Source organism: Penicillium crustosum (genome assembly GCF_028827405.1).
Source record: "Penicillium crustosum strain IBT 35664 chromosome Unknown utg000001l_segment0_segment0, whole genome shotgun sequence".
In the NCBI taxonomy this organism is placed as follows: Eukaryota; Fungi; Ascomycota; class Eurotiomycetes; order Eurotiales; family Aspergillaceae; genus Penicillium; species Penicillium crustosum.
In genome coordinates this window covers 8,839,696-8,852,785 of record NW_026623122.1, presented here as the reverse complement: position 1 = coordinate 8,852,785, position 13,090 = coordinate 8,839,696, and the positions used below count along the sequence as shown (strand labels likewise).

General features: G+C 47.2%; 4 protein-coding genes across 4 annotated transcripts; 3 read left to right on the top strand and 1 right to left on the bottom strand.

Annotated features, from left to right (window-relative positions):
* Nucleotides 1-48: 48 nt before the first annotated feature.
* Nucleotides 49-1,616, top strand: N7487_003280 (alanine--glyoxylate transaminase; the record flags this gene model as incomplete). Its single annotated transcript, XM_056871027.1, has 2 exons — nt 49-488; nt 548-1,616. Coding segments are annotated over 2 exons (1,509 nt in total), but the record flags the coding sequence as incomplete, so codon positions are not given.
* An 897-nt stretch (nt 1,617-2,513) lies between these two features.
* N7487_003279 (uncharacterized protein) lies at nt 2,514-3,032 on the top strand (the record flags this gene model as incomplete). The annotated part of the gene is made up of 2 exons (XM_056871026.1): nt 2,514-2,632; nt 2,696-3,032. 2 exons carry the CDS (start codon nt 2,514-2,516, stop codon nt 3,030-3,032), a joined length of 456 nt encoding a protein of 151 aa, XP_056735810.1.
* A 1,038-nt stretch (nt 3,033-4,070) lies between these two features.
* Nucleotides 4,071-9,071, bottom strand: N7487_003278 (ABC transporter transmembrane domain type 1; the record flags this gene model as incomplete). Its single annotated transcript, XM_056871025.1, has 10 exons — nt 4,071-4,689; nt 4,768-4,848; nt 4,917-5,103; nt 5,186-5,701; nt 5,724-5,818; nt 5,840-5,941; nt 5,995-6,106; nt 6,162-7,700; nt 7,758-8,793; nt 8,856-9,071. The coding sequence occupies 10 exons, from the start codon at nt 9,069-9,071 to the stop codon at nt 4,071-4,073; spliced, it is 4,503 nt and encodes a 1,500-aa protein (XP_056735809.1).
* Nucleotides 9,072-10,880: 1,809 nt separating this feature from the next.
* On the top strand, nt 10,881-12,696 carry N7487_003277 (uncharacterized protein; the record flags this gene model as incomplete). Its single annotated transcript, XM_056871024.1, has 2 exons — nt 10,881-12,005; nt 12,070-12,696. The coding sequence occupies 2 exons, from the start codon at nt 10,881-10,883 to the stop codon at nt 12,694-12,696; spliced, it is 1,752 nt and encodes a 583-aa protein (XP_056735808.1).
* Between the last annotated feature and the right edge of the window lie 394 nt (nt 12,697-13,090).

Below are 13,090 nucleotides of genomic sequence, written 5' to 3'. Positions count from 1 at the left end.
AAACAACCTTGGAAGAGCGTGACTCAATTCATAAATAACCCTTCAAGTCTCACTCTCACATGCTCGGTTCTTCATCCGAGTGAACAAATCAACGAATCCCAATCGGTATCTCGGCCAATCCACTCGGCGGCGATCCCCGAAGTCACTTACCCTCGGGAACTCCTCCAATCCCCTTTCACGCGAAATACCCCGCGGCGCGCCGCAATCGGAAAACTGGCGTCCAAAACTACTAAGGAGCGCCTGAGCCTGATTTCCAGACACCTGGACCAGCGCCTCCCGTTACCCGACCTCAATACTCCGTTCTCGACCGAGAGAGATTCACTATTCCCTGACGACGTCGAATATAAACCCATTGATCGCTCCATCCCTCCTGCCCCTCCCTCCGAACCAACTTCCACAATGTCTGCTCAAGCCCCTCACAACACCCTCCTGATCCCAGGACCCATCGAGTTCGATGATGCCGTCCTTCAGTCTATGTCCCACTATGCGTGAGTTGTCCAGGTCACATTACATTATGCTACAATGAACAACCAACTAACTCCCCCAGTGAGAGTCACGTCGCTCCTGGCTTCGTCAAGGTCTTCGGTGAGACCTTGACTCTTGTCCGCAAGCTCTTCCAATCCACCAGCCCCACTGCGCAGCCCTTCATCATCTCCGGAAGCGGCACACTGGGCTGGGATCTTGTCTCTGCCAACCTTATCGAGCGCGGCGAGAACGCCCTCGTTCTCAACACCGGATACTTCGGCGACTCCTTCGGCCAGTGTCTCGAGACATACGGCGCCAACGTGACGCACCTCAAGGCACCCATCGGCGATCGCAGCCCGCTCGAGGAGGTTGAGGCAGCCCTGAAGGAGAAGTCATACAAGCTCATCACCCTCACACACGTCGACACCTCGACCGGTGTGCTCTCAGACGTCAAGGGCGTGGCACAATTAGTGCGCCGCGTCAGCCCAGACACCCTCGTCGTTGTGGACGGCGTGTGCAGTGTCGGCTCCGAGGAGATCGCCTTCGACGAGTGGGACCTCGATGCCGTCCTCACAGCTTCACAGAAGGCCATCGGCTGCCCTCCCGGTCTCAGCATTGTCATGACATCAGGCCGCGCCATCCAGGCCGCCCAGTCTCGCAAGACCCCTCCCGGCGCTTACTACGCCTCCATCGCCAACTGGCTCCCTATTATGCAGAACTACGAGAACAACAAGCCCTCCTACTTCGCCACTCCTCCCACCCAGCTTGTCCACGCCCTGCACACCACCCTCACCCAGATCACCGCCGATGTCCCCGGCCGCTTCGCTATCCACACCGAGGTCTCAAATAAGGTCAAGGCTGCTGCTGCTGAACTTGGTCTCAAGCAGCTCGCTGCTCGTCCTGAATGCCAGGCTCATGGTATGACTGCCATGTACTTGCCTGAGGGTTTGGTCCCGGCCGATGTCCTGCCTGGTCTGCTTAAGCGTGGTGTCATCTTTGCAGCTGGCCTGCACAAGGAGATTGCTACTAAGTACATCCGTTTCGGTCACATGGGTGTCAGTGTTACTGACCCCAACCGTGGTGATGTTGACAATGCCCTGGCGGCGCTCAAGGAGGCTCTAGCCGAGGCTAAGCAGGCCAAGGGTCTGTAAGGGTTATACTTAGGTATATTTGATGTAAATAGGATCACTTGGACTTATGTAGAGTAAGCCTTGTGGATTATATGTTGAGTAAAACTACTGCAATGAATTATTGATCATATACAATGTGTGTAGTATACCACTTGTAAAAGCTACCATGTTCAGTATGATGGTAACTTATCCTTACTTTGTAGGTTGGTGTAGTTACCTAGGTATTAACTACATCGCACAAAGCACTAACCTTGCTGCTTTCCTTTCTACTCCTATTAACAATACACTGTCTACATCTCCCTACTACCCCAAACCAGAAACAAACTAATCTGCAGGTACCCGCCGATCCTCCACATTCTGGAATCCTCCCTATTGGCGCGTCTACCTAGACCCGACACTCCAGCTGAAGAATGCACCAGCCCTCGGGACTCGAAGGAACCTTAGAATGACATTGAACAGCCAGTCGCAGTCAAGAATGTAATATTTTGCGAGGAGGTACTCCATGCAATCTTCTATTTTCCCCTACTAGCTCCTAGTTGCTGCCAAAGAAGCCAGGAGTATGCCAAGGCCCCCTGCCACACCCCCTAGACAGCCACGCACGCATTGACCAACCTTCTCTTGCAGAGATGCGGTTGGTCTTCAATGTTTTGACTATAGTATTCTGGCGTAGACAAATATAGCCCAGACGATTTTCTACATAGAGCTACCCCATCTAAGGACCGTATTACCGTATGGGGTCTCCTCATGTGGTATTCGATAATAGAGTTTCACCATAGACGAAGACTGTAGGAATGGAATGTTTTGTCTTTGATAGAAATGTAGCAGCGGACTGCATTTTGTTTATAGTTGTGTGCCCGTCCATCCCGTAGATGTCTGTTCCCTTCCATATATGCTAATCCATACATAAAATCTCCCAAAATGCATTATTTGAAACCCAGCCTCTCATTTATCCTAGCAGTTGCTACTCTTGCCTCAGCAGAGACAACAACGGGAACATTAGCAGACAACACGCTGAATACTGCTTGTACCTCAGAAAAGTAAGTCGAGCTTATACACCAGCTCTGCACTTCCAAATAATATTGACACTAATACCACCCCAGCTGCTATACCAACTGTCCAGAAAACCCATATCACAAAGACGGAGAGTCCATCCGCCAACAAAACTGTGCTAATGCCGAAGCACAAACACCGATATCAACACCTGAATCTACTATAAGCTCTAGCAGAGCCGCCGCTACGGGCAGCGATGATATTGATGACGGGATTGATGTCTCCGACCCCGAGGTTGAGAATGATTTCACGGAGGGACATCCGATATTGTCGTATAGTGGGTTGGAGGCTAATTCGATCCCCCGTCCGGAAGAGGGAACTGCTTCTGGTTTGAGGGTGGGGGGTTGGTTGGGTTTCCTGGGACTTGCATTGGGGGTTCTTTTGTAGTTCTGGTGTTGAGTTGATGTTCTTTTGTCTGATATTATTGTATATATACCCATATACCATATAAAGATGGTTTTAGGGAATGACTCCATTGACTAGCATTATCTACAAATGCAAAAATAGAAAATAAAACAGAAAATAAAAGAACCAAAAGTTGTCTGTGTCCCGCAACGCGCTAGACATCCTGCTCAATGACTTGAACAACCTCAGTTCCAATTTTTGTATCCCTAGCTGGCTTTCCTGCCATCCAGCACAAGATGATAACCCAGTCGTCCATGTTGTTTTGAACCCCATCCTTGAAGTCCTTTCCATTGATAACGATGAAGAAAAAAAAGGCCCAGAAAGTGATTTACACATGTCACCCTTCTCTCCGCCCAGCGGGGATGATGCTCATGACTTCAAGAGCATCAGTGACGAGCAAATTATGAACATGGCACTGCTTCTTTACCTTCAAGCACTTCTGATCAATTTCTGTGGTATCGGGGCAGATTGGACGCCCGAACGCCGCGCCTTAATTGTGAAGAAAAAAGACGGACACAAGGTCCGCGAGGCGCGAGTGGATGGGTTTCTTCGTTATCAGGGTGATAAAGATAATCCAATAACGGCCATAGTCGAAGTAAAGCCCTGTAAGGAAAGAAACCACCGACTGGATCTAACTTCTTGAAAATGAATGAATATGGGCCTTTCAATATTGGAAAGGATAACCATATGGATTCACTTGGGCAGATCTTACTGGCTTTTACCATTCGCGCATGTGAAATTAAAGAGGAAGCACTTTCAAAGGTGCAGAGACAGAGGTAGTGCGATATAGTACAAATTCCATTGTGTTCACTGGAAAGAAAGGGGAAGAGAAACGGAAGCTGGTTGACCAGCAGAACATATTTGATTCTTTTGTTGCTTTTACAGTAGACAACGGCGACACAATTGACATGTTTTTGTACCGATACTTTTGCTTTTCCTAGATTATTAAATTTTTATATAATTAGTTGTAAGAGATGTGTACGGACTTTGCATGAGATCTGTAAATCTCTATTTTATGAACTAATTTCTGCCGCCGTTGAGAAGGCTGCTAAAAATGCTATCTTTTCGATTTCTCAGAACCATAGGCTCATCCATCTCTACTACCTTCCCCCGATCTAGACCGACAACTAGATCACAAGTCAAAAGAGTGTGGACCCGATGTGCAACTGTAAGAACTGTGCATGTACGAAAGGGATCCTGTTGTAGAAGGTCTTGAACACGAGCGTTAGTTTTCACGTCAACGCTACTGGTGCCCTCATCAATCAACAAGATCTTAGCGTTGGTTGCTTGTATCTTGAGCATTGCACGAGCAAGTTGTAGCAGTTGCTGCTCGCCTCGAGATAGCGATAGAGTGTCGTTTATTTCGGCATCTAGCCCGCCCCTCTCGAGTAGCACGCCACCCCAGAGTCCAACCCGGTCGAGAGCCGCGATTATGCCTGTGTCGGGGAGGCTTTCGGTGGGATCTACATTAAATCTGACTGTACAACCGACCATGACGAATGGTGTTTGGGAAATGGTGACAAGCTTTTCGCGGACTTTATCATGGGGAAGAGTGGCGAGGTCAATGTTGTCGATGACAATTGAGCCGGTGGTCACGGTGAGCATCCCCAATAATGTTGACAGTAAAGAACTCTTTCCACTAATTTATAATGCAGTGGAAGGTCAGTTATGACTGGTCGTCTTATTAAAAAATAGGTCTATCAGGAAGATTGCTTACCTCCCAGTACGTCCGTAGATACCGACTTTCTGACCTGGCAAACATTTCAGAGAGACATTTCTTAGTACTGTTGTCTCAGAACTGTTCATAGTTTGTTAGTGATGCGAATCACACGTCGCGATGGCTCATATATCTTGCGGAATACATACTTGTACTGCGCAGCCATCCCAGAGATTTCAATAGCCCCGTGAACTGGCCAGCCGACGGGAATTTCTTGCTCAGTTGTAATTTCACGTGGCACTGTGAGTTCAAAATCCTTGACCCGTAAAATTGAGCCAAGGGATATCTCCAATTGTGTCCAACCCGATATAAGGGATGAAAGGCTACCATTGAAGGCTTCGTGGAGATGAGTCAGCTAGAGAAATCATGACATCGAAGGGCAGTATGGGCAAAGTAAAGTGCCATAAGAAAGACATACCGAGAATGCTATTGAGCGATACTCCAAGCAATCCGGCACTTGTAGTATGTCTCAAAGACACTGCTAAGCTGATAACAATGACCGCTTCAGCGGCGACGATGAGGTCCAAGACTAAAGTAAGCCAGCGCTGAATGCAATTAAGCATATAATACGTGCGCTGGGTAGCATCCAACAATGTTGAATTGGCGATTCGGAAGTCTGCTTCCCAGCCGAAGGCTTGAATTGTAGCAAGACCCCCAACAGTATCAAGAAGATGGGAGTACAACGGACTTCTGCTTTCTAGGTCTAGTAGTCGAAGTTGCCGTGATGTCTTCAAATAAAAATGCTGCAAGAGATAGACAGAGATGATCAAGAAAGGCACAGATATTGCCATGTACTTCGACCCGGTCGCAATTAGTGCAGCGCTGGCAACTGACGAAAAGAGATCTGGATTGTTCAGCAATAATTTCGATAATTGGGCGGGCGAAAGTGACGAGAGAATCTTTCTAGAGGCAGAGTGTAATGGCAGGTGTCTTACTTGAGACGGTGATTAATATACCAATAGGCAAATCGCTTTCTACCAGGGTCATATCCTGGCTAAATCGGTTTAGTATTGACCCGATGTCAACGGTGGCTAGATATTGAGGCGTTGCCCTTCAGCTGTTAGCAGTTGACAGAGGCACAAGAAAGGAGAACCGAATGTACATCATGACAGTGTTCAGCACGGCATAATGAAGTCGGCGCCCCGTTGAGGGCGAGATCAGAATGAGGATAGCCCTATCATTTTGTTAGGAGTTAACTTTGATTTAGTATTGGAGAGAATGCCTCACCAAACATAACCACCATTTCCGATGGTGTTGCAAATGGCTAGGAAGAAGTAGATCGTGACATAGAGTGTCTTTTGCCCTCCGCCGCGATCAGCCCATCGCTGAAGCCATATTTCTATTTGCAAATTGATGTCAGTGATATCGGAAGTAGCAAGTGAGGATTTACATACCACTGTATGTGCTAGCAAAGACATTCATTGTCACGAATAAGACAAATATCATAGCGTTCATCCACCCAACGTAGCGCGAATAATACTTGTAAACAGCAGAGTCCCCTGCTGCCCTCCTGAGGTCGTCGATTTCATTCGCGTCTGAAACCATGGCGGCTTTATCCTCTGTCGCCAGCTCTGGGATTTTTGTCAACTCCCCAGCATCCACGGTGTCAGATCCCATTTCTTGGTATAAATTCCCCTCGCGAGGCTCTTCCAGACGAAGACGCCCATCTGAAAGAACATAAAGCTGATCCGCACAAGGCAGCTGCTCCGCTGCTAATGTGTTAGCTCGTAATATATAACAAAAGAAAACATCTGAGGGTGTCCTACTATCATGTGTGACCAAAACTACGGTCGAATTTGCCTTTCGGAGCAGTCCACCAACTCCCAAAAGACGCGCTATGATAGTAGTCTTTGTTTTCCGATCCAATGCACTGAATATGTCATCTAACAGCAAAAGCTTCCTGCGAGCATATACTGCTCGAGCAAGAGCAATACGATGCATTTGACCACCGCTCAGACTATGGCCAGATCCGTGACCAATTCGCGTAGCGTCTCCTTCTGGAAGCATATCCAAGTCCGAATTGAGAGCACATGCGTGAAGAATAGTCGCGTACCAATCTTTATCAAATGCATCCTCCTTCACTGGGCCCGCTGAGAAACCTCCGCAGATTGCATCGCGGATGGGGCCAGTTGGGAGCCACGGCGTTTGCGCACAGAAGGCCGGTTGTCGAATAGTCACAGTCGCGAATCCTGTCTCGCAAACTGCTTGGCCAAGTATAGCCCGAAGCAGGGTCGATTTGCCAGATCCAACTGGCCCTTGGATGATAACCATCGCCCCGAGAGGGACTTCAAAATTAACATCTTTCAAGACAATTTTTGCCGATGGGGATGGCCGAATGTCGAGATGTTCCATGGAGATGACTGGTTTTTGAAGATCAGTAGTGTCTGGTGAGCCCCTGGAAGTCATATATTTCATTTCGGTGATATGCGGAGATCCATCCACCTCCGTTTCCCTCGTGAGAACAAATCCCTTCGCTGCGTGTTGAGGACCAGTTGGCAGCAGAAGAAATGCCTGAACTCTATCGAAACATCCCGTCGCAGCCGCTATGGAAGGAATCGCGCTTAATAGCTTAGAAGCTGGATTGGTTAGAAGAGTTATGATGGACAGACTGCTGAACGCCTTGGTAGGATTTAGTTCGTTTCCCTGGGCAGCGTAGACGACGAAGGTCAAGGCTGGCGCCAAGGCCCAAGGCAGATTGTGGATCATATTCTTCCAGACCACACTCCATCGGTATTTGGCCATTTGACGAGTTTCATGAACTCTTTTCCTCTGCACGAGCTGGATAAAGGTTTGACCTAATCCAGTGGCTTTGACTGTTTGGATACTGTCCAGCATTGAACGGGTGATTGCTATGCGTTGCTGCACGGCATCCACCCATATTTTCTGGTATCCTCCTATATGCTTCGAGATATAAATGCTTCCTCCACTAGATACTGTTGTAAAACTTTAGCAAATTCTGGCCATCTGTGAATTGGGACTGAAATCCTTACTGAGAACAATAACTAATGGCATCAGGCAAACCCACCCTAGCCGAAGCGCGAGTAGTGCAATGCCAATACCCACTTCAATCGTCCGCGCCCAGAATTCATTCAGAGTGACTAGGCAGTCGATGATCCGGTCAACGTCAGTAGTCATTAGAGTAATTGTGGCAGAACGATCCTCTAGGGTACCATCAGGGATGTCCAAGGCATGCTCGTAGATCATCGACGAGGCTGCCCCTCGAAACATTGTCACAAACCGATACAACATCTGGTCGTATATGAGGTTTGAGAGGGCCATCCCCAAATATATTAGAAGTGCGGCGCCGATGAGGCCGTAGCCCGCATTGCTCTCGCTATGTGGGTCATCAAGCCAGTTGAGAACAGATGCGATCAAGAAGGGTTGTGAGAAGGTAAATCCGATTAGGAATAGGCGTGGAATTACCATCAGAGCAAGGGTTCCCTTAAATGCTTGGCCTATTTGCCATGGGAATTCGAAGCGGCGCTCGGGATGACGGCGTAGAGCCCAAGCTTTCGCGGCCTGCCGCGCTGTTCCTGCGGACTCCAGGGGCTTGTCGAGATGATCGAGATCGTCGATGGTAAGTAAAGAGCAAAAGCCCGTTGAAAACAGACGGTTTAGCCACCACATGAATGATTGATTGACGATTCCGCTTGTCGATTCTGGTGGAAGATCTTGATAGGAACCAATGAGGTGTTTCTGCTTCCCTAAGCTCTCAAAAAGCAGCATTGCCGCTTTTACAGTGACATTTGCAGTAAAGAGACTAGGAACCAGGAGATTCCCGTTGGATAACCATAGAGTCCTTGTCTGTACAATATCGAAGAGTAATGTGAAGAGAAGGTAGATAGCGAGGAGTGATGAAGGTCTAACTGATCGCTCATCTTCCACCCATGACAAGACCAAAACTTCCATTGCCACTACCAAATTTATGGCACTCAATGTCACAGAGAGCTTCGTAATAGGATGAGTTTTCTTTGCCCAGCTGATGAGCAGCGCAAGTTGAATCGCGGCAAACACCAAGGCAGTTACCTGTCGTGAAATCGACGTTACTTTGTGTTTGACTCTGAGAGAAAGGGTGTGGAGGTGGTTACCAGTTTTGCTAATCTCATTATGTGAGGCTTAGTCCGCACATCTCGCTTAACTAGAATTTGCAATCGAAGAGGACACACGAGGAGAAATGCGACCGCAGGGATGAGGCCAAATATGGATTGCTCGAATAATAACGTGAAATCAAAGCCATTACGACACCCGTGGGCTATCACAGGGCCGAAACTGCTGTCGGCCTGGAGCGAACACTCCGGTGTCATAATGTTGTGTATTATTTTTGTGATCTTGTTTTTATTTTAAATAATAGAGCTAAAGGACAATGAGTCCCTTTTAAAGAGGCCAACGAACCCCTGTCGCTTATCATGCAATCGATACCTTGTCATTGGTGGTTTTGTATAGTACCTACCTACATACATAGGTTCAAGGATAAGGTTCGTGTCAAACGACAATTTATGCCTCCTTCGTTTTTACTGTTATTATGATCAAAATGTCAAACAAGGAAAGAAAGAAAAAGTACACACTCATCACGTAGTATATATCAAACAGCAAATGTACATGTATGAATTTTGGATTCTCTACAGTTCTACGGAGTATAGCTCTATAAAATAGGATATATAGGATCGTCCCGGACGCCCGTCGTAGTCCGCCTCAGCCCCACCAGTACTCTGGCGAAGTGCATACTCGATCTTCGCCGATCTTCGACCGTTTAGGACCCCGCTCCTTTACTTCCTCTCTCTGTCACTCATGTGGTTCATTGTATTCTTAATGCTAGTCACCTTGCTTATTTTAAATTAGTACTATAATCTCGCTCTTTGTATACTTGCTGTATCCAATTAATTTTGTTTTATTATTCTTAGAATGTTCATTGCATCACAGCTGCATCCCTATACTGCTCGCCACAAAGGTAGAATGAATTCTAGTATATCTGTATTGTATGGTAGTAAGAATAAAAGACACAAAGTAAAATATGTCCTATGATATCTGAAAAACCAGGTCTTAGAAAATAATATTTGAATTTCTTTTTTTGACTTGCTACTGATGTTATGCGGCATTAGAACGTTTTTCTTTTTGGTAGTCTTTTAAGACGTCTGTTTTATAGATATTTTCCCCTTATTAGTGTAGATAGAATATAGGGGTGAAATCAACTTAAAATGGGGGAAATGACTTTTTCCATACATAAGATTTGATGGTTGATTAGATCCACTATTTTATACCCTATGGGGTACATAATATTTCTCCACATGTCAGCATCCTGCATATGCCAAGGCCACTGATCTCCTGCATTCATCCTTAAGTGGGAACAATGACTGTAGATCATCAGTTTAAATTTATGCGCTGTAGATTATCGGTTGAAGGTTAACCATGTGCCTCTCTAATCCCTATGAGCCGAATGCCTTGCGGAAGAATCTTGTTTGCCACTGCACCAACTGGCTCGCTGCGTTTAAAATTGTCTGTCTCACCAACGAGTGACGACGGTGTTCTAGACGCAACCAGGTAGGGCTAGCCTATGAACCAGCCTACATGGGACGATCACAGAGTATGTGAGACCAAGAAAAGTTGATAATAATATGCTCAGCCCTGTTACGGTTTAACGCGTCACCATTGGCGTGGATAAACCACGCGGATAAAAGTGTCTCAGGCCCTGAGAGTGGCACTATATCTGGTGCAATACGTAGCAGTGTTGTCGGTAATTCGAATTCCAAGCCTCGGTCCTAAGCGGGCATTTATACCGAATACGGATAAATCGCCCTTACTTACCGAAGTAGGTAAAACACATTGCGGGTCTGGTATCGATCTATTGCCAAGTTTAATATCTTTTCTTCAGTTTCGCAAAACGGTTAAAGATATTCCCCTGGATCCGACTAGTTTATCTTTAGACGCGTCACCATCAATGATCCTTGAGGAATTCGGTGAATAACAGTCTTACGCAAAAGTACAATTTTGCCTGAGATTAATCAGACTCGCAATGATACTAATATAGAGTCTTGACCACCGCAGTTGGTGTAGAAATATCAATAAGATTCATTCCCCCAGTTGCACTCAGCACATTTCCCGGGACCTAAAGGAGGATGAATAAATTCTTATCATTTCTTGCATTGTCCAGCGTGGCATATGCCACTTCCCTGGGTAGCGCATGCACAGTTTCTCGCATCCGCAACTCGCTGCCCGAGAACGACTACATTCTCGGCGTCACCTTTGACCATGATTCTGTAACCGCCAATGCTGTCTACAACTCATCCCACTCGGATGGCACTTTCTTCCCGGACGCAACCATCGACTTCTGCAATGTTACTTTCTCCTACACCCACAGCGGATTGGATCAGACAGTGATCGTCGGCTATTACCTGCCCTCGCCCGATAACTTCCAGAACCGCTTCCTTGCTACTGGAGGCGGTGCCTATGCTATCCAGTCTGGCTCGATGTCTGCACCCGGTGGTGTGATGTATGGTGCTGCCTCTGGCTTCACCGACGGAGGATTTGGCAGCATGGATACCGACTTTGATAGTGTTTTCCTGCTCAGCAATGGCACAATCAACTGGCCGATCGTGTACATGTTTGGCTACCAGGCTATCAAGGAGATGACCATTATCGGAAAGCAGCTCACTCGGAACTTTTATGATGTATCCGACAGCACCAAGGTCTACTCTTATTACCAGGGTTGCTCTGAGGGAGGCCGTGAGGGATGGTCTCAGGGCCAGCGCGCTGGCGAGGAATACGATGGCTTGATCATTGGTGCCCCAGCCCTTCGCTATGGCCAGCAACAGGCCAATCACCTCTACTCGAACATTGTGGAGAAGACTTTGGATTACTATCCCCCGCCATGCGAGCTCGAGAAAATTATGAACGAGACCATTTCGGCCTGTGATCCTCTGGACGGTCGTAATGACGGTGTGGTGTCGCGCTCTGACCTCTGCCAGCTGCAATTTAATATGAGTTCTATCATCGGTCAGTCATACCACTGCGCTGCGACCACCGCCAGCAGCCTTGGCCTCGGATTTGGCAAGCGTCAGGCTTCCTCAACCGAACCTGCCCAGAATGGCACTGTGAGCGCCGAAGGTGTGGCCGTGGCCCAGAAAATTGTTGATGGACTGTTTGATTCGAAAGGCCGTCGTGGATACATCTCTTACCAGATGGGTGCTGATTTCAATGACGCCCAAACAACCTATAACACAACCACTGGCGAGTGGGAACTGGTATGGCCTTAACCCTTTTTGATAATGGTTGTGCTGAACCTTTACTAACGTTTGGAAATTACAGAGCATTGCCAGTTCCGGCGGTGAATGGGTTTCCCGTTTCCTGGATTTGAAGGACGAAGACAACATCTCCACCTTGGATGGCGTGACGTACGATACCCTCATCGGATGGATGAAGGAAGGAATGACCCGTTACATGGACTCCCTCCAGACTACTCTTCCAGACTTGACAACATTCCACGAGAACGGTGGTAAGATCATCCACTTCCATGGCGAGCAAGATAGTTCGATCCCCACCGGCTCTTCTGTCCACTACTATGATTCCGTTCGTCAGACCATGTACCCTGGCAAGTCATACAACACTAGTAACGACGAGCTTAAGGAGTGGTACCGTCTGTTCCTGGTGCCCGGAGCTGCTCACTGTGCCACCAACAGTGCTCAGCCCAACGGTCCCTTCCCGCAGACCAACTTGCAGGTTATGACACGCTGGGTGGAGCAGGGCATTGTTCCTCATACTTTGAACGCCACAGTTCTCCAAGGTGATAACAAGGGCGCCAATGAGCAGATATGTGCCTGGCCTCTTCGTCCTTACTGGAAGGGTAACGGAAAGACCTTGACCTGCGAGTATGATCAGGCTTCGATTGACACTTTCACCTATACCTTCGATGCCTACAAGACGCCTCTGTACTAAGCGCTTGAGCTAGTTGAACCACTATATCGTTGAGGGTTCCGCATGTTATATTCTCACACTGTCTTTACACTGCCTTTACACTGTACTATATTATCTAGAATGTGGATTTGCGTATCTATGAAAAGACAAAATGACAAATATATCAATTTCACGCACATTATAGACATATTCGATCCAATTAATAGGAGTACTTGTTCCGAAACCTTACTAGCCCACCAGCTGGAAATGATGTTGAAATCCCTAAAATTGCTTTATCAAAGTGGGAGCGAGATACTTCTCAATCTCTTCCTAATAAAATTGATCGTTTCGAGTATAACGATGCGAGGATGGGATACATGGTCTATTCACAATTAATCAATCCATCTATGGCTATTTATCAATGTTATACAAAATT